Source organism: Catharus ustulatus, chromosome 16 (genome assembly GCF_009819885.2).
Source record: "Catharus ustulatus isolate bCatUst1 chromosome 16, bCatUst1.pri.v2, whole genome shotgun sequence".
Lineage (NCBI taxonomy): Eukaryota > Metazoa > Chordata > Aves > Passeriformes > Turdidae > Catharus > Catharus ustulatus.
Genome location: NC_046236.1, coordinates 8,796,529 through 8,816,646, shown reverse-complemented (window position 1 = coordinate 8,816,646; position 20,118 = coordinate 8,796,529). Strand labels below are relative to the sequence as shown.

At 42.5% G+C, this 20,118-nt stretch overlaps 2 protein-coding genes across 3 annotated transcripts in view; one reads left to right on the top strand and one right to left on the bottom strand.

Moving 5' to 3' along the window:
• Window positions 1-1,825: 1,825 nt before the first annotated feature.
• On the top strand, window positions 1,826-18,345 carry GPRC5B (G protein-coupled receptor class C group 5 member B). 2 transcript variants are annotated; one of them, XM_033073907.1, is made up of 4 exons: window positions 1,826-2,014; window positions 8,014-9,027; window positions 13,477-13,589; window positions 14,949-18,345. In XM_033073907.1, the coding sequence occupies exons 2-4, from the start codon at window positions 8,022-8,024 to the stop codon at window positions 14,991-14,993; spliced, it is 1,164 nt and encodes a 387-aa protein (XP_032929798.1). In that variant the 5' UTR covers window positions 1,826-2,014; window positions 8,014-8,021; the 3' UTR covers window positions 14,994-18,345. The 2 variants fall into 2 exon arrangements, with proteins under 2 accessions (XP_032929798.1, XP_032929799.1); XM_033073908.1 differs by having other exon boundaries at window positions 1,901-2,014; window positions 8,018-9,027.
• IQCK (IQ motif containing K) overlaps window positions 17,911-20,118 on the bottom strand; it is a 38,035-nt gene continuing 35,827 nt past the window's right edge. The window contains exon 9 of the mRNA XM_033073909.2: window positions 17,911-19,722. Coding sequence (XP_032929800.1) covers window positions 19,694-19,722 — 29 coding nt within the window. The 3' untranslated portion in view covers window positions 17,911-19,693. The remainder of the gene's footprint in view (window positions 19,723-20,118) is intronic.

The window sequence follows — 20,118 nt, the reverse complement described above, 5'->3', positions numbered from 1 at the left end:
TTGCTGAAGGGCTCAGCACATTGCTCCCTTGTGAGCCGGCCAAGACCGACAGCACATGAATCCTTGTGATTCATCCTTCCCCCTGGTCTACCTCTCTGTATCCAGCACGGCACAGAGAACCCTGTGTGTTTATTTATACACAAAAAGGTCTTTACTTGGTACTGTAGTATTTGGGTGCTTGGCTCAGGCTCCCAAGATGGAGCAGGGGTACAGACTGATCTGTTCAACCAGTATTTTCCACTTTTCTGCCAGACTGCTGGGTGACCTTGGGCAGTTTGCAGCAACTTCACCTCTCACCACCTCAGTTTCTGTAAAATTATCATGCTTAACTTTGAATGGAGAGTAGCTGTCAACAGATGCAAGGACAGGGTATGTTGTTTATAGGTGACTCAAATAAAACCAATGCCTAAAAACTGTAAGCAGCAAGTAAGAGAGATTGAGAAAGAAAAGAGCAGAAATGTGACTTTGTTCCTCTGCCTCAGCTTTTCTCTGCCTGCTGCCCTTCCTAACACAGGCAACTACAGTCCAACCCCATCATCCAATTTACTCCATGTCAGCCACGCTAAGTTCAGGTTACCCCCCAAGGCATCATAAGTGACAGGTAAATAAGCACACACATGTTGGGAAGAGTCTCTTTAAAGGTTACAGCTCTGCTGTGCTGAAGAACACACATTTCAGGGCAGATATTTGGAAGGCTCAGGATATGGAAACCTGGCAAGAAGGGCAGGTGTTCGGGAAGAACACATTCCAGGCACTCCCTGCTCTGATGCAATGTCAGCTGTGCCTGCCCAGACTGTCGTCAGTGGTTTAAGGGGAAGCATGACCCAGGGATGCAGGGGTGCATAACCCAGGGATGCAGGGCATGGTGAGGCTGCCAGTCATGGACGTGTCAGGCCCATGGACTCCAAGCTGCAGAAAAGGCTCATGAGTTTCTGCTGCTCAAGAACATCACATACAGAAGCTTTCTTTTCCTCCTACAAATAACTCCTCCTGGAGTTGGTAGGAAGCCCTGTCTAAGGGTTATGACTGTCTCAGGGTTGAACTGTGGAGAAGCTGAAAAGCAGGACACCAGCAGCCCATGGGGGGTGGGGGGCAGACACGGAGCAGTGCCCAGCACCGCCTTCACAGGACGTGCCCCGCTCGCAGGGGTTGATGAAATGCCACTTGCACTTACACAGCATGCCAACGTTTTCCCTTCCGAGTGTTTGATTAGCTGTTGTCTCGGGCTGTGGCAGGTCGGAAGCTGCATCTGGAGAAGGTTTGAATGTATCCAGCCCCTTTCAAAATCCCCGTTGTCGGAGGGCTGAAAACCCGCACACCTGGCCATACACACATACACACACCTGGTGTGTGCACGGCCAGCCAGCCTGGCCGGGAGGGGGTTCCCAACCCTTGCTCTCGCACTCCTTTGCGGACACAGGAGCAGGCAGGAATGCCGGTCCGTGTGCCTGCCCTCCTGTCACCCGAGCACGTAGGGCTGCGGCCGTGCCCGTGTCCCCTGGGCCAGTCCGCGCCCCCAGCCCGGTGCGTGCGCGGCTGCACCCGCAGCGCGGTGTGCCGGGGTGCGGGGCGGAGGGTGCGAGTGTGAGATGGGGTAGCGTGTGTTTGAGGGGTGTGTGAGCAGAGTGTGTAAGTAAGTGTGCCCTCCCCTGGGGGCCGGGCAGCTGTGCGGTGCCCCGTGCCTGCCCCCGGGGTACCCGGGTCCCACCTAGCAGACTCGAGCCGAGCCAAGGGAGCCCGAGCCGGGCAGTGCCGGGCCGAGCCGTGCCCGAGCGGGGCGGGGCGGGGCGGTGGGAGGGGGCTGGCGGCGGGGCCGGAGCGCGGCGGAGCGGCGGGCGCAGAGCGCGGCGGACTGCGCTCCGCTCCGCAGGGCGCGCACCGGCGCCGGGCGCTCCGTGAGCCGCCGCGGGGGCGGCCGGCGCTGCGCTCGCTCCCCGCCGCGGAGCCGGGATGTGACTTGCGGAGGGCTGGCGGACAGAGCTGCCCCGCCGCCCTCGGCCGCAGCGGACAGCGGGTGAGCCGGCGGAGGGGCGGCGGGCGGGGGGACAGCGGCCCCGGACCGGCCCCGAACCGGCCCCGGGGGTGCGCTCCCCGCACCGGGGCACGGCTGCGGCCAGCGGGACGTAGCGGAGCCGCTCAGCCGGCTCTGCGCCCTGCGCTGCCCGCAGAATTAGCCCGGTGGCCGCCAGCAGACAACAGGCTGGATATAGGAATCCTGGGGGGATTAGAGGGGATATAGGGCAGGACGGGGGGGCTCGGAGCAGCGGGGTGCGCTGCGGGGAGCGGGGCGGAAGGCTGGCGAGGAGGGCTGTGGAGTTCGGATGGGGAAGAAGAGCGGGGCAGGCGGGGGAGGAAAAGACGGGGAAAAGAAACCGAAGAGAGAAGCGAGCGAAGGGACAAAAGAGCGGAGGCTGAAGCGGGATAGGGATTGTCCGGGAGGAGGCTGCAGGCGGATTAAGCAGAGCCCGGAGCGGACGCAGCCGCACGGAGGGCTCGCCTGGCTCGCACCGCGGTTGTGCGCGGGGTGGCTGCAGCCAAGCCCGGCTCTCACCGCATTCCCAGCGGGAACCCCAGGGCAGGGGCAGGGAAGAAGCCGAGAGAAGCCTTTTGTTGGCCCCTGGCCGCCGCGGTCGGGTCGCGGGGCTGGTGGGAGCTCCGGCCGGGTGCAGCAGTTTTCTCTCTAGTTAATAAAAGCCCTATCTCTGTGCTACCTCTCCGCAAAGCCACGCAGAGAGAGGATTTAGCACTTATGTGAACCCTTTGTTTACACCTGCACTTAATGTTTATCCGAAGGCTAACAGGATTTCCTGCGTGCTGAAGCCACAGACCCAGCCTGGCGATCAGCGCTAGTACCGAGCAGCTGTTTAACGGGGATACCCTTGCTGCTCGCCAGCAGGGAACATCAGGGTTGTCTCGCTACATCAGGAGAAATCAGTTGACAGAACCCATCTGCTAGAAGGCTATGACATTAATAGAAAGAATTAGCAAAGAAAATAAAACAGTTTATTGCTGTCATTGATTGCTATCAGTTGTGAGTTCAACGCCAGGCGCTATGGTCAGAAGTACCTAGGCACACGTGATACGCAGGTTATGACCAAAGGGAGTTGAGCTCCTAGAAAATTATAGAGAAAATTTCATAGGTATTCAGTGTCACAAAGTATTTCTAAAGGAAAGCAATACTTTTTCTACATGTCCTTTTTGGAGTGGGATCTTGCTTTCTGTAACCATGAGGCTCTAACAGAGCATGATGTGTATCTAATGCAGGGGCTGTCAAAACCACTGCTGTATTTTTGCCTACAAAGCACAATTGCACTATTAATTATTATTCTGGAAATACACACATCTCTTGAGTAGTCTGATCTCAGCTTGGCTGTTGCTGCTTTGTTATCAGTCCTGGAGCTCATTCCTCAGTTCTGATCAAAAGCAGCTGGCAGAGATCCTGTGTTGTGATTAATTCCTCACTCACTCACATCTCCCCACAACACTTCGTGGTGGGGGTGGTTTTCTTTTGGAAATAGCACAGTGAACCCAGTCTTCTGTGTGGTAGAGCAGCTTACTATTTGTGCTACTATTGCTTATATTTACTAGATTGTTTTTCTTCTCTGCCATTGAATGCATCTCCCTGTGTCAGCTGATTAACATTTGAACTTCAGATACAGGATACAGGAGCAGATAGTGCATCTAACCATGAACAGCCTAACCTTAAATCTTTGCACAGTAACAGTTTTATTCTGTGTATATATTCTGTAGCAGCATACAGCTGAGTCTTCTTGATCCCTTTGCAAGCTTTGGTCAGAAGACTTTAGCTACAGAAAGCCTCATTGATTTTTAACCATGACAACTTTTTGATGACAACTGTGAGATTTTCTGTTTCTGCTTAGTTGCTTGTAATTGTAGTTTGTACCCGCTGGGGCAGCTTTCTGTCTGCAATTTCTGTAGTGACTGCATGCCAGATAATGTAATGAAGGGGACACAACATTTTCTCTGTAGAAAACAGGGGAGTTATTACAGCTGTCATTGAGAGCAGATTTTGAGCCAAAAATTGAGTACTGGATTTGAAGCTGTCCTGCTAATTGCTGCTTTTGCCTAAAATGTGTAAGGCTTATTGATTAGAATATTGATTGCAAGTGTTCCTGATTGCTCTGGTTTCAGGTATGTTGCCTTAATGGCTTTACTGAAATAAAATTTTGGAGAGGAATCTGGGGGGGAAAAAAAAATCTCAAGTTGCTTTTCTTGCCAGTGAAGAGTTCATTGAGCATGTGGGGTGTATGGGTGCACGGGCTGTGTCTGTGCTGGAATGTTTCTGTGCCATCCCCGTGTTTCTGTAGTTCCCTGGCAGCACAAGTGAAGCGCCAGCCGAATAGAGCGCTATTGTTACCACTGGGAGGTTGCATAACTTTAGTAACAGCTAATCTAGACATAAAGAGGTAAAAATACTCTTCCTCTACAATTACTGTCTTAAGTAACAACCAGCAAGCATGTGCAGTAAAATTTTACTATAAAATCTCAAGAGGCACAGAACTCTGCCGTCCTGCACAGGCTTGAGGAAGATGCTATTTTAATAAAACCCCCATAATGATGTTTTGTTTGCTTCTTTTTTTTTTTTTTTTTGGGGGGGGGGTGTTTGGTTGGTTGGTTAGTTTTTTTCTCAAAAACAACTTTTCTGGAAAAAAAACTTCACAGTTTCCCCTTAAAATGATTGAATATGTGGTCTTCACTTGCCAAACCTGTGTGTTGTAATGCAGTGTTTTCCCTTGTTTTTACAACTGTTTAGTGCTGAGTATTTTTTGGCTGGTTATGTCTCAAGGAGTTGATTATTAATATTGCCTATTTTTACCCAGTCAGGCAGAAATTGATAGTGAACAGGTTAGAAACAAACTGCTTTGTTGATAGCAGTTAGGAGGAGAAGATTCCTCCTTTGGAGACTTCAAGCCTTGCCTGCCAGCTTTGGTCTGGGCAGGATCTGGCGTTTAGTGAGACTCACTGACATTGGGTAGGAAATTATTTCACACCAGGAATAACTGTCAGCAGTCCTAGAGGTTTCTTGGTCAGTACTGTGGCTGCCTAGGACCTTTCCAAGAGGACCACAGATTATGTCCCATCAGCTTTCCCAAAAGTAGGATGTAACTTGGGAAAATTCCTCTTGAGTTGAACACCTCTCTATTTCAGAATATGTATTTTGAATTCTGAATATATTTTGTCACAGCTTAATTCTCCCTTTCCAAAACTAACCACTTCTTCATGGAGGGGGAAATACTCAAATTCATTAACCCTCCCTTCCCCCTCCCAAACACTTCCAAATAGGAAGAGGAAACAAATGATGGCCTGACAATATGACTGCTTACCCATGCAGCACAATCTCCATGGAAACAGACTGTCCTAGAATAGCTCAATCACATGAGGGTTACATGACATGAATAAAGTAACCAGAAAACTGGAAAATATCTTAGAACTGAGGATACTCACACTTAATTCATTACCCCCCAGGTCTTTGGAGAGTAGCTAATAAACAAAGCTACTATTGAAAGCAATTTAGTCCATGCTTATCGTAATTTGTAAGTGATGGGACAGTGGAAAATTAACATGACCCTCACTTCAGGGCTGGTTGTTGTATCTAGTTTGGATGACATTTAGAATGAATTTTGAATCATTTTCCACATGACCTCCTACTTCTTGAAATGGTACCACTGGTTTGGAGCATTGCCTTACTAAACCCCAGTGGATTTCCCCCTTTTGTGTCAGCAGGCATTGACCATTTCACACTTTTTAGGATGTTTCAAACACTCTAAAGAGGAAATTCAGTAGTTGCAGTGGGAATTGACTGCACATAAAAGGAATTGGAGAACTATCTTCGGAATGTTTTCTTCTAGTTAATTATGTACTCAAAGGGAAAGGAGATTTATTGAACGTATATTCAATACAAAAATGAATATATTTCACTGAGGATTAGTTTTCTGTTTGTAAAGTCAGTGTTTTTAACGTGGGTGTTGCAACTGAGTAATTGAAGAACCTGTTACATAAATCAGATATAAACAAGTGTATATTCTACCAATCCACCATCAAGTAAATTACAGATAGGTAGAAAAAACAGATCATTTGTCCTTAGCAGGTCATTGCATCGTTAGAACATTGCAGCCCTTCCAATAGTGCAAAGATTAATTTCTGTGGGCTGGCAGAGGTTGCCCATTACCCATTTCCTGTTTGTCCAAGCCCAGATCTCATTATTTGTCACAGCTTCCACTTCTGAGATGAAGGTTTGTACTAGGATGTTTTGTATCCTGTGTGAGTGAAGACCATCGAGTCATTACATGTTTATATTGGCAGGTCTGCTGTCTTGGTGCCCCTAATAGGAAACAGCATCTGTGTCCTGATAGAGGCTGAAAATGGCCATTGGTCATTACACAGTGAAACATTGGTTTGAAGATTCACATCCTCAGGATTTAACTTTGGTCTTTACAGAACTGTGAAGCACAGGATTGTAATGCATGAGCAAATCCATAGTTCTCAGCTCCAAGAGACACAGTACAGTTTCAGACAGTCTATGTAAATAGTTTTTGTGTTGGTTATGACTGATTGTGCTCAGTGCAACATTGCACTGCTACTTCAAATAATTTTGAACTCTTGTTAAAGTTTTCAAAGTTTTCATTAAAAGCAGTTCTAGTCTACAGAATCTCTTTGGACAGGTAACCATTTAGGGCTGTTGTATGGCTTACAAAAGAGCTCCTGATAGTTTCTCTGCTTTTCACTTTGCATCCTGAACTTGTCCCATGAGCTGTGTCACTCACATTGGCTTACACTGCTGCCTGCTTTTGTGGTGCTTTTCTTCCTCATGGTCATACGGTGCAAGTGGGAGTCTGAAAGTTCCTCACATCAATGAGGAAAATCCTGCTGGACCCTGCAGCACTAAGTGCTGGTGAAGGTTAACAGAGTCAGGTTTCATATCTGCTCAGTGTTTGCTCCAGGCTGCCCTTACAGGGCAGCTGTGGCCAGGGCAGACTGGGAGTTAAAGGTTACATTTTTTAACAACCTCCTTTGCCTAATAAAAGCAAATGCCATAATGTGTAGTTTTAAAGCACCTAACCCATGTTCTTCCTAAAACTAAGTTGGGATTTGTCTAGGCTTTTGATCCTGATGGTCAAGTGGGATGTGTTGTGTTCTTGTAGAGTTTGCCATTGTCCACTGTCTGGATGCAAGAAAGTGATGCTCTGGGTTTTGTTGTTTGTTTTCTTTGAATGGCTTTGGACTGGCTAAGGAGCACAATGAGGCATTCATTTTTGATTAGCTGATTGATGACACTGCATGTGTGCACCATTGTCACAGAATATGGGATTTTTCTAGACTACCATTCCTATTTCCAAATGAAATCTAATATCTGGGTTTTGGAAGAGGATGAAAGAAGTGAATAAGATAACTGCCTATTGGCCGAGCATAATAACAAGATTTTTCTTTTTTTTTTTTTGAGAATGTACAATGTTTATTTTCCTTGGATTGCTTTATCCTTTAAAAAGTAATAATTTAAAAAGTGGTTTTGACTCTGCCTTTGTTCCAGTAAAAGGAGCAAGGCTGTGAGACAGTGTAATTGTGATATAGCTTACACCTGCATCAGGCCCAGTGCAACTTAAACACGCTTTAAACCTAAACATGCTTTAAACACCTTGATTTGAGTGGGATAATGCATTTGAACAGGTAGTAAATGTCTAAGTATTGCAAATAATGTAATATTTGCAATAGGATCCATAATTTTTTCTGGCTGTGTTTTAGCCAATTGCAGGGTCAGAGTTTGGAAATGTTGTTTTCAATCTGTGCAAACAGAGCAATGAGTCATTTTGCATTCTGAGTACAAGAGGCAAAAGCAGCTTTTGGGAGGGCAGTGAAGGGGGCTGGGGGGAGGCTGTGCCAGCTGCAGATCCAGTGCAAAAACTGTAAACATGGGCTACTGAAACAAACTGGGCTTCAGTGTCTGTGAAATCCTCCAAACTCAGCTCTAGCTAAACAAATATTTTGTTGTCTCAGACAGAAAAATGAAAACCTACCCAGCCATTGGTTTCTTCCTCTTCTTCGTGATCAGCTATGGCTCTTCAGAAAACTCCAGTACTCCTCAGGGGTGTGGACTGGACCTGCTCCCTCAGTACATTTACCTGTGTGACCTGGATGCCATCTGGGGGATTGTTTTGGAGGCGGTGGCGGGGGCAGGTGTGCTGACCACATTGCTGCTGATGCTGATTTTGCTGGTGAGGCTGCCCTTCATCAAGGACAAAGAGAAGAAGAGCCCCCTGGGAATGCACTTCCTCTTTCTCTTTGGAACTCTGGGGCTGTTTGGGCTGACCTTTGCTTTCATCATCCAAGAAGATGAAATGGTGTGCTCCACCCGAAGGTTTCTGTGGGGAGTTACCTTTGCTCTGTGCTTCTCGTGCTTGCTAGCCCAAGCCTGGAGACTCCGCAAGCTGGTCCGGCACGGGAAGAGCCCGTCGGGCTGGCAGCTGGCCGGGGTGGCCATCTGCCTGATGCTGGTGCAGGTCATCATCGCCAGCGAGTGGCTCATCCTGACCGTGGTCAGGGAGAACAAGCGGGCCTGCAGCTACGAGCCCATGGATTTTGCGATGGCTTCCATTTACGTTATGTTCCTGATGGTGTTTACCACGGGATTGTCGTTTTTCACTCTCTGCGGGAAGTTTAAGAAATGGAAGAAAAACGGAGTGTGCCTCATTATTACCCTTTTTTTTTCCATTCTGATTTGGGTCGCCTGGATGACTATGTACCTCTTCGGGAATGCTGAGCTCCAGAGAAAAGACAAATGGAGTGATCCCACTCTGGCTATTGCACTGGTGTCCAGTGGTTGGGTGTTTGTTATTTTTCATGCCATCCCAGAGGTCCACTGTACCATCCTTCCATCGCAGCAGGAAAACACACCCAATTATTTTGATACTTCACAGCCGAGGATGCGTGAAACCGCTTTTGAGGAAGATATACAGCTTCCTCGGAGCTACATGGAAAATAAAGCCTTTTCAATGGATGAACATAATGCAGGTAAAAATTGGTTATAAAGGACTATATTTTTTGGTAGTGTCAAGAAAACTCTCTGTATGAGAAATTTTTCAGGTGTTGAAAATGAAGGTCATGATAAATGCAGTAATTTTCACACTACACCTTTTTTCCCTTTACAGTTTTCACTAAGATGTCATCTAGTGATGGAGAAAAATGAAAAAAATGCAGGCAATACATATGTCAGGTTAAAATTATTCTTCTGTGTGTTGATTATTCTTTGAAAAACTGAACAATTTCGAATACAAAGCCAACACCAAAAGAATAAAAAAATTCATTGTGAAAAAAAGATAACCTTAATTTTAAATAATTTAAATGACATTTTTTGTAATTAGCAGTTACCAACATTTAATACAAAATATTTTCCCAAAACCTCAGGAAAAAATAGTGGTCTATGTTACAAATTGCTCAGCCACTTGAGCAACAACATACTTATTATTAATTATATTTCCATTAAAATGGATTTAGTGGCTCTTTGTGTCCCTGTGGGGAAAAAATGCCAAGTGGTTTATGGAGAGTTCAAAGACAGCCTTTGTTCTGAAGGCTTGAATGTCTGAGGTTTCACAGAGGTTTTGAGGTAATTTGCCTGCCTTGTTGTAGCATGATGTGTGATGGCATCATTAAAATTTGCAGTGGAAACGTTTTTGAATAATTGCTGAAAGATCCAGCAACAACAGGGTGCCTCAGAGACCCAAAGCCTTGCTGAAGGTTTAAGCCATGGCAGAAATCCCAGGGATGCCTCTGTGAGCAGCAGTGGGAAGCTGGAGCCCCTTGGTGCTCTTAGGGGGATGTAGTTTCGTGCTGCCCCACACCTGGATGAAGGATTTTGTTCCAAGTCACACTGATTTTTTTTCACTCTAATAGAGAAGAATGCTGGCCTGGTATCCCAGGCAGTAGTTGTCACACTGCTCTGGCACTCCCTGAAAGAAGGCTCAGGGCAGGTGCTCCAGGCACTTCACCTTCCTCTTCATCTTTGTGTGTCTGATTTCCTCTGGGTTTTATATTTCCCTGGGTACTGACCAGACATGGAGGAAAAGAGCTCTTTGGTTTGGCACAGTGTTGACATTTTTTCCTCTAAGTTTTTTAGTAGGAAATTTAAAGTTCTGGTAGGGGAAGTTTTTTTTTTCTGTGAGTAGATACCATAAGGGCAGTGGCAAAACAAAAAAAAATTCACATTAATAAAACAATGGTTGTTATTACTAATGTTCTAAAGCAAGAGGTAGTTGCACTATGGACTGTTAAAAGCACTCTTTCTTTTTTTTTTGTGGTGGTTTTTTTTTTACTGTCCTCCATCCCCCATTAAATTAATTTCATAGTAAAGTAACTGCAGTGGCTTCAGTGGAGCTATTTCTGGCTAAGGCAGATCTAAGAACAAAATTGAATCTTTCACTCTGTATCATTCCTACTCATGGATGCATTTTAAAAAAAGAACTGGAAGCTCCTTTTTGAGCTAATCATTCAGTAATTAAGTTTTTTTGTGAAATGGATAGATGTATGATAGCTATAAAATCATTATACTATTGTAGTGCAATTTGTGTTCTGTTTGAATCTATCTAAATTATAGTACAATACAAAATAGATTTCCTTATCTGATGCCCTTATAATAATAATAATGCCTGTCATTCCTATTCCCATGGCATATAGAATTTTTAATATATTAAAACAGATTAAATATTCCTCGGCAGCAATTCTTTAAGGACTGGCTTGGGACAGCAGGGTTTGGAAACAAAACTTAGTAGCATGGTAGATACTTAAAGTAAATACTTCAATAATAGCCAAGTCACTAAGTCAGATCCCCGTGCTGATGGCTGTCAGTGGCAAAGCACCTCGAGTCTGTGAGCAATTGGCTCTGCAGGTACATGGAGAATGTTCCCTTCTTTCATCCATTTAATCAGACTCAATTGGAGAATTCATCATCAAGAGTTTAGAAATTATCAGATGGATAATTTCTTCAGATACTGAAGATACTTAAGAATAATGTTTAGGAATAGAAGATCCACTAGTTGTAAAGTTTGGAAGACATGATAGAAAATAGATTGCTGACTGTAATATTTGTTTCAGTAAACAGTTAGCTTTAAATAGAAGCCATGCCTGGACAAACATATTTTCCATTAATTCTTAATATTTCCACTAATACTTGTATAAAACAATTTTATAACTTTGCTCTTTTTTTAAAGATTTTAAGCAGCATTTTAAGAATCTGAACAGCATTCAGTTTCAAGCAAGCGTATGTCCTCCTTCCTCCCTTCTTTCTTAGCCAAATGTAGCTTCAAGTTATGTATTGCAACAAGAGCTGCTCTATTCCAGGAATAATGTTAAGCATTAATAAAGCAAACCTATTTCAAAGTCGGCAATTTTCACATCATTTAAATAGCATACTAATCTGGGATTTTAATATTTATACAATAAGTTGAAATATCTCTTTAAAATAGTTACTTTCATGGGGGTGCCCTCTAAAATTATGTTAAAGTATTTAGAAAGCCTGGACAAGAGCAGTTGATTGAGTTCTCAGTCTTTTCTTGCACACTAGTAGGCCAGCCTCTGTAGACAGAGAGAATTTGCCTTAACAAGAGAAATCTGGATGTGAAATGTAGAATGCCACAGCTGTCAGGAAACCCAAGCCCAAGCAGCTCTGGTATCATTAAATTTCATTTAATAACCTCTAGTACTACAGTCACCGTCACAGCCAATGCCTAAAAGCAAAGTGAACAAAATTTAAAATGTGTTAAATATTTGCTCAAATATCCTCATTACTGCTTGTTTTTTACCTACACATACTCTATGCAAGTGGATTTATTTAATAGTAATGTGAAAAGCACAAGGAAAAGTGATAAAACTAGTGTGAGAAAAAAATCCAAAATGGATATTTTGTCTACAAGCTTTGTCACAGATTCTCATGTCATAGTAAGTGTAGCTGTTTGCAATAACAGGGAAAGAAAATTTAACAATATGAAATTGAATTTACTGGCTCTTTAAGATAGCTTTGAAATGACTGTGTATATTTTGTGTAAATATTCTGTATAAATATTTTAATGATGGTGTGCATGATGAAGATTTTTTTTGTGTCTATGTGTACTAACAAATACCACTGCAATTGTGTGTTTATCACACAAGAAGTAATCAAATACCAAAAAAAAAAAAAAAGTTACCAACCTTGAGATGGTTAAATATCTAACAAAAAATACTTAGTTACAGTTTAGGCATTTTCATGATTTTTTCTCCCAGTGTTCTGCAAAAATACATAATTTCAAATAGAGAGCAAGTGAGGGTCTGTATGTATCTGAAGTCAACAGCTGAGCATTTGCAGGGTGGAATTTCTGAGTTTGCATGGTAAATCAGTACTGTTTTTCATCTTGCTGCACAACTCCCAAACGAGAGGAGTACCAGTGGATAGAGGACAGCATATGGCTGTAGGATCCACTTAAATCTTCTGCACAGAGCAACTACATTGGAGATAAATCCTGGCTTCATTAAAGTCTGTGCTGAAATTCTCATAAACTTCAGCTCATTCACCATTTCAGGCAGAGACTGTAGAATTGTAATTTGAATTAAATCTAAGAGAAGTTGTTGCCCCAGGTGCCTGAACTGGGCATGTTTCTGTTTAGCAGCTGACAGATGAGCATTGCCCGTTGTGACCACGCACGTCGTGTGGATAAATGAGCTCTGTTCCCTGGCCACGTCTGAGTTCAGTCAAGTCATTATTTACCCTCAAATTAAAGAGGGAGTTTGTATGTGCCAATCCCCAGACTGCTTTAGAGAGAGCAGCACATCTCTCATATGCATATCTCATTCAGAATTTGAACTCAAACTTGTACTAGAATTAATGGGGAGACTGATTTATTCCTGGTATAAACATCCAAGAGGACTATCAGTATCTTCTCTTTGGCTTCAGTGATTTGCCATGTTTAAGCTATTCAAAAGCAATATTTACTCCATCTTTCTAGTTTCTCAGAGTAAATATAATCTGAAACATCTGGAAAATCCTTATATGCTAGTCATGCTGAAGTAATGCTCAGGGGGTTGTGAGATTGCTTACTGGCTTGAGCAAGGCTTTGGATCCCTGTCCACCGAGTTTGATAGAAAGCAAAATGTAACACATTTTACTTAACCCTACAGTATCCAGGCCAACACAGGGAGCAATTTGCAAAATGCATTGTGCAAGGTTTGGTGACTAAAGACATTGAGCTCCACTGAAATGAGATTAGGCAAGCTTCACAAATTGGGTTCCTTTTCCCCCTTCCCTAGCAAACAGATCATTCAATGTAAATCTGATTCTTCTGAGCTCCGTTCCCAACATGTAAGGGGAACAGCTGTTCTAAAGCAACGTGGAAGTTAAAATCAGTGGCAAAGTTCCCAGTAACTGAACTGGAAGATACTGTGTGATTGCCCAGCTTGAATTGTGTTCTAAGAGTGATCTCTCTTTTCCAAACGCAGCGCTAAGAACGGCGGGATTTCGAAACGGCAGTTTGGGAAGCCGGCCTAGTGCTCCCTTTAGAAGCAATGTTTATCAGCCAACTGAGATGGCAGTTGTGCTAAATGGTGGGACTGTAAGTATCAAAATGTGATGATTTAAGAAATCTTTGAAATGCACTGTTATATACAACCCTTACTAATTGAAAAATCTGCTTTAGTTTATTCACAGCAGGAGGAAAGCTATAAATGAAAATATAAGGCAGCAAGTATGCATGTAATGTTTCCCTTCCCTCTAGAAAATATGTAATTAACAAATATTTAGCATTTGTTTACTCAGCTATTCATATTTTGCAGTGCAGCTTCAGTGAACCAAGTTTTTTTGTGAAACAACTTATTCAGTGGCCCTTTCAAATTAAATTTGTGTTAAGGTATTTAACATAAGTAGTAAGTGACACCATTTCTAATCTGATTTTTTTCAAGATGGTGTGAGTCACACAGATGTTTTCAGGCAATGCATTACTTTAAATAATTGTTGCAGATAATGGTGTCTCTCACATATATTACATTTTCTTGTAAAATACATGTAATTCTTTGTAACTTACAGGTTTATACATATTTTGAAAAGGGATTCATAAAAGAGGAATAGAGAATGTTTTAATGTTAATAGCATCCATTTTCCTTCCTTAGACACTGGTTTGGCATGCCATTCTTTGATAGACCTGTATTTTTGCAGCCTGGTTGTTGTGAGATTGGTTTAGTGATGCCAAACAGACTTTACAAATGTTTTTCACATTATATCAAATTTTCACTTAAGACATTTCATACAGTGGGCATACTGTTGAAAAAGAAGAATTTTCATTCCCACATTTTTCATGCATATCTACATGCTTCTTAAAAATCTACTCATGAGCCAGTTTGTACTCATGTGAGTTGGGTTTTCTTTCTTTTGAATCATGAGCTGATTCCATAACTCAACCTCTACATTTAAAACCAAATAACATGAACTGATTGCAGTTCTGGTTTTGTTTTTATGTAAGTAAAGTTTTGGCTTATTTTAGTGAACAGGAGAGACTAGATACAAGAATTCTCCTGTGTGGTAAGACTGTGTGAAACATGTCAACTTGAGTAAAATGAAAAGGCTTGGCTTTCTCTTAGTAATGGATTGCATCCTTCTGATGTTCTAATTCATCTCTGCCTGTTTTCTGATACTGGAATGTGCAGCTCAGGGAGAAGGCAGTTGAAGGAGAAGAGGCTTGAGAATTTGGGTTTTTTGTTTGTTTTGCTTGATTCTGAGTTAGATACAAAGCTCATGTGTATATATAGTCACGGTTTTGCAGAGAGATAAATGAACTCTATGGGTGGAAGATGAGTTTCTGGTGTCACTTTGCTCTAGAACTACCATCTGGAAAGCTGTTGTGTACATGTAGTGTGGTAACACTGATTTTTGAACAGTCTAGATCTCTCAGTTATGGGTTTATTATCCTTATTTCCAGATACCAACCGCTCCGCCAAGTTACACTGGACGACACCTCTGGTGAAAAGCTGTAGGCTGTAGAGAATCAGAATCCTTGTTGCAGATGTTGTTCCCTGGCAGTGTGTCTTTGAGGGAAGGAATCCATAACAGTACCAGAACAAAGCAACAAAGCATCCAGGATCTTTCTAAATCCTACTGAGGATTTTGCCTAAATGTGAACACCATTGAATGGAGAATTGCAAAAACAAAATTGTAAAACTGAAGCTGAATCTAATTTATAACAGAAGTAGGCACACCTTAAATTGGCGGAGGGGATGTTGTATTCTGAAGTGTAAGATATTCTCTTGTCTGTAACTTGTGTGCCAGGCAAGCCTGGTTTTGGTGGTTGCCAGTTGCTTGCGATATACCCTCCTCTCACCTAAACTTAATTCACGTTGCCACAAGAGATTGCCACTAGAGTGTGAAAACACGCAGGATCTCTTCCATGTTCCTCCTTTTGCTGTCATTCCCAGGGCCATGAGAAGCCCGTTTGCTCCTTCCCTGTGCCGTGCAGCCCCGCAGCACCGTGTGTAGTCACACAGCCCACGCTCGGTGGCTCGATGCTCGGTGGTTGGATGCTCTGTGGTTGGATGCTGTGCACCCAGGGGTGCGGCTCTGCCGGGCTCATGGGGCTCGGGCAGGGAGCAGCGGGGCGGGTGCAGCTCTGCTCCATCCTGCGCTGTGTGCCGGGAGCCGAGCCGTGCCTTGGAGTGTTTGTGCTGTGGCTGTGGCCGGCAGCAGCAGTCCGTGCGGGCTGTGCAGGGAAGGAAGGCGCTCCCGAGCCGGGCTGGGCTGAGCCGGGCTGAGCAGAGCAGAGCGGTGAGAGCCCCCAGCCCCTGTTCGTACGAGTCCCCTCGACTGCAGGTGTTCGTGCATTTAAACGTGGTGGTGCATTTTAGTGCCTAGAGAGTAGAATCTCTGTGCTGGAGGTGGTTTGTTGTTGTTTTTGTTTATTTAAGGTGGTTTCTGCCCTACTGCTCCCCTCCCCATCCATTTTCTTGAGTTGATATAAGGCAGACTTCTCAAAGCTTTTCACCTTTGTTTTTCTCCGGGTTATTTAAACGGTTCCCATTGCCCATTTGTTGTGCCATGTTTTTTCATTATGTTCGAGCAATCATTCCTTTCTTTAACATGTAATACATATCGGACATTGAAAACATCACTGTATCCTCACTGTTTGGCCAATGTTAATCTTAGCTTTCCTCAATACTAAAAGCTAATTGTTTTTACTTGAAGGCATAGGAAACATATTACAATTAAACTTTGCATATGCTGTAATAAAAATATATATTTTCAAACTAAAAAGAAAAAAATAAAATGTACAAATAACTGAATAGCTTAGTAGCTTCACAGAGAGAAGTTACTTGCTGTATACTGCAGAAGAAAGACAAGCTTTGTATTTTTCAAGAGTCTTCCTAATTCCTCATGTACCTCTATTTCTACTGAATTAGGAACCTAGTCCTGCAGACTTGTACTCCCACGAGTAGTCCCATGGACACCAGTAGGTCTACATCCAGGTACAGAGGCTGCAAGACCAGTCCCTAAGTGTTGCACACAGATATATGTATATATATATGGAAAAATATATATTGCCATTCTTGCCATGATCATCTTATGGGGTTTTATTTCAAAGCCCTTCTCCTCCAGAAGCAATGTTTTTCTGTCATGCATGAGTGAAGGAGTATGTCAGCTCCCCCCTGCCCTCCCCTCCTCGAGGCAAAGGAAGCATGTGCTTGTTTTAGGGATCCTTTATTTCATTTTGTATGTAACTAGATGGCCATAGTAACCAAGTAGGGTAGGGGTGGATATTGCATGCTATCCAGTGACTTAGAAATACATTTTGCCTGTTATGAGCAGAGCTTTGATCAAACAAGATAATATTTAAAATAATGACAGCCACCCAGGAGACACGTAATTTGGAACAATAAAAAAATTATTATCATCACTTGCCTGCAGAATTTTGCTTTTAAAAACCAGTTAGAAAAAAGCCCCTCATAAAACTCTTATCGTAAAAACATATAAGATGACCATGGCATAAATGGTAGTACATCTTTCTTTTGAAAAGTTTATCATGCTACAACCAAGACTTACAAATTACAATACACATTTTACAGACCTTTGACAAAATCTATACAAGACATACTTATCTGAAGAAACTTTCTTTTTCTTTTTCTAGATGTGACTGAATTGATAATTAGAGTTCCCAATCCTGCTTCTGATGAAGTTGTTTGGAATTTCAGGGCTTATGCAAAGATATGGCCAGATCTTACAAACTGCTGTTCACATGACTAGTCTCACTGGGTTAGTCATGTGGACGATTCAGTGAATTAAAAATTAGCAGGATTGGGTTTAATGTGTGGTGGTGAAAGTGTGGCAATAGATTTAGGAGGGTCTTTATTTTCCAACTTTATACAATTAGTAATGAGCAACTTCTTTTTTTTGTATGTCACTAGTCTGTGATGTAAAATGCCCCAAAATAAAACTGTAATTGAAGAAAGGCACCTTTATGTTAACTTATATTTTTGTTAATAGTGTTTACTTTTGCCTTTTTTGAAAGCTTTCTAGAATGTAGAGCATCTGTGAACAACATGAATAAGTAAGTAAGCACAAGCCTTTCGCAGTTCTCCTAACTATAATTAGCTTTTATACTATAAAAGCTACTATGTTGTCCCTTGATAGTTATGTGATCATGGTGTTTCCATGCAGAAAATGAAACCACAAAGCATGTGACAAAAGCATCTACCACCAAAACAAGATTAATAATTACTGGGTTTATGATCAATGGCAGGAAAAGAGTTTGAAGTCATAGAGATCCTGTCCTGCTTTCAGATGGGTTGAGGGTGTTTGACACTTGCCAGAAAATATGTAGCATCTTCAGAAGAACACTCTCAATACATCCAGCTGTTTCTATAAACAAGGCACATGGAATACTCTAGAATTAGCTGCTTTTAGTCTAAACACAGGCATCTTGGTTGGCTTGGTTTGAGCTCGATGCCTTGGGTCTAACTAAAGGCCACACACACAAAAGGGAGCATTGTAGCTTTTATAATAAAACAATTGGATTATTCTACCAACTTACAGGATTACAAAGCAGGTGCTTTTTATTAATTGATGAGAGCTAAAGCTCATTTTTGATAGATAATATATATTTATTAAATGTATTAACGTGTGTTTTATAACGTACCCTTTTTTCCGCTGATTGTTGCATACTGGTATCTTATTAAGTACATCTCTAAAGGATTTTCAAGACAATCAATGTGTACCATGATGACTGTACATAAGTATACAAAACTACAAAGGTTGTAAAGCATGGGCAAATGTTTTATTTTCAAAATGCTGTTCTTAACGAGAATAAAGGCTTTACTATTTACTTACAATGTTTGTGTCCACTTGGTTTTAACATGCACACAGATTTTTTCCATTGCAGTGAGCAGTGCTACAGAGAGAATTGCCCCTTGGTGCAGTTCCTCAATATAAGCAAAGTTAAACTGAAGGAAAGGGCTCCTAAACCACATTCCCCCACCTTTGGCTGCATTCCCACACTTACTCTTAGCTCTGGCACCTATCAAACCCACATGAGCCAGTCAAGGAGCTCAGCAGCCAAATTCCTAACACAAAAGGGATTTTTTTTCCCCCTGTTGGCTCAGCAGTTTCCTGTTCTGGTTCAGTTGCTTGTGCTTGTGAAAATGAGGGGACAGGAGAATACAAGTGGGCTTGGAGAGTGCAGGAGGAGTTTTTTCTTCAAATGGTTTGATATTTCCAGGTCTGGTGTAAGAACCATCATCACCAACCAGGAAAAAATCCAAGGGGTGGAGTGTTGGTGAAATAGTGAAGACAAAGTCTGTGCAAGTGATGGAAGAAATCCATGTGGAACCACAGCAAGTGCTAGACACCACCCCTGTTTTATTAGGTGGTCAGTCAAAACAACTAAAATTGCACCTTTGACTTCATGGAATCATTTGTAGTTCTGCTACTATCATCTCTAATTGTGAAATTATAAAGGCATGAATATGATTGTGCTTGACAGGGCCAAAAAAAAATAATAAGGGCTCCTTAGCAAGGGGCCCAGTCTGATTTTTACTGTGCTTGGACCTGATATAAGTAAGGAGCCTGCATAAGAGTGCTGAAAATGCTGACACTGGGATCTTAATTCTACACTTTCTCAGCACATGTGCTAAGTGGTAACAAAAGGGCCTTTGACTTTTCTCCCCTGCAGAAATGCAGAGCAACCCCAGCTCTCATTGCCTTCCATTGGAATTGCAGGGGCACAGCATTTCTGCAAATTAGACTGTTCTGAACAGAGCCCAGATTTGTGTAAATTGTCACAGCTCTGCAGGAGTCAGAGAAGTCCAGTTTATGATAAATGAAGATTTAACACTTGCCTACATGTGGGTAGAACCCCATTTAATTTCACCCAGAGTTTTATTCCTGTCAGAAGAGATTTTAAGTGAGCATTCAGGAACACAAGATAAACATAGATTCAACATTTTTGGCTAGATAAGCACTATTCCATCTGTTTTAACAGAATGGTGCTCACTTAGACTGACTGAGTTTTGTTTTGGCATGCTGGATCCTTACATAACCTGCCTTTGATTTACAACACCTCACATGTAAAACTTTAATGCTAAGAACGTTTCTAAATCAGTATCACAAAGTCCATGAGCTCTAGGCTTTGGAATTTTAGTGAGGAAACTAAAATTGAGATGTTGAAGGATTTTGTGTACGTTAGTCCATCTCTTCTGATTTGCTTCCCACTGCAACCATACAAAAAAAAATTAACAGGCACAGTAACAAAAAAGAAAACATCCATACTTCCACATCAAATACTCTGTTGTTCAATAAATAAATAAAAATCCCCTGCCCAACCCAAAAAGTGTGTGTATTATTTCTTCTTTGCATGGCATTTTTTTCATATTTTGACACAGATTCAGCAGTCAGATTCTTGCACACAGCTCTCTGTACCAGCTGTGGGAATTGTGTAGCTGAGGGCACAGTTGTTTGCTAGTAAGAAGTCACTGAATTGTTAAAAAAAAAAAAAAAATTGAAAGCAGCGCTTTGAGGTTTTTGCTTTAAAGAATTTTCAATTAAAAGTCAGTGATGAAGTCATACAGTTCACCTAGCGTATATTTTTTGTCATTTAGGACAATAAA

Coding starts and splice junctions, on each gene's coding strand:
- GPRC5B (XM_033073907.1), top strand. CDS start 8,022: ATGAAAACCTACCCAGCCATTGGTTTCTTCCTCTTCTTCGTGATCAGC. Junction 9,028..13,476: donor AATGGATGAACATAATGCAG/GTAAAAATTGGT, acceptor TTCCAAACGCAG/CGCTAAGAACGGCGGGATTT. Junction 13,590..14,948: donor TTGTGCTAAATGGTGGGACT/GTAAGTATCAAA, acceptor CCTTATTTCCAG/ATACCAACCGCTCCGCCAAG.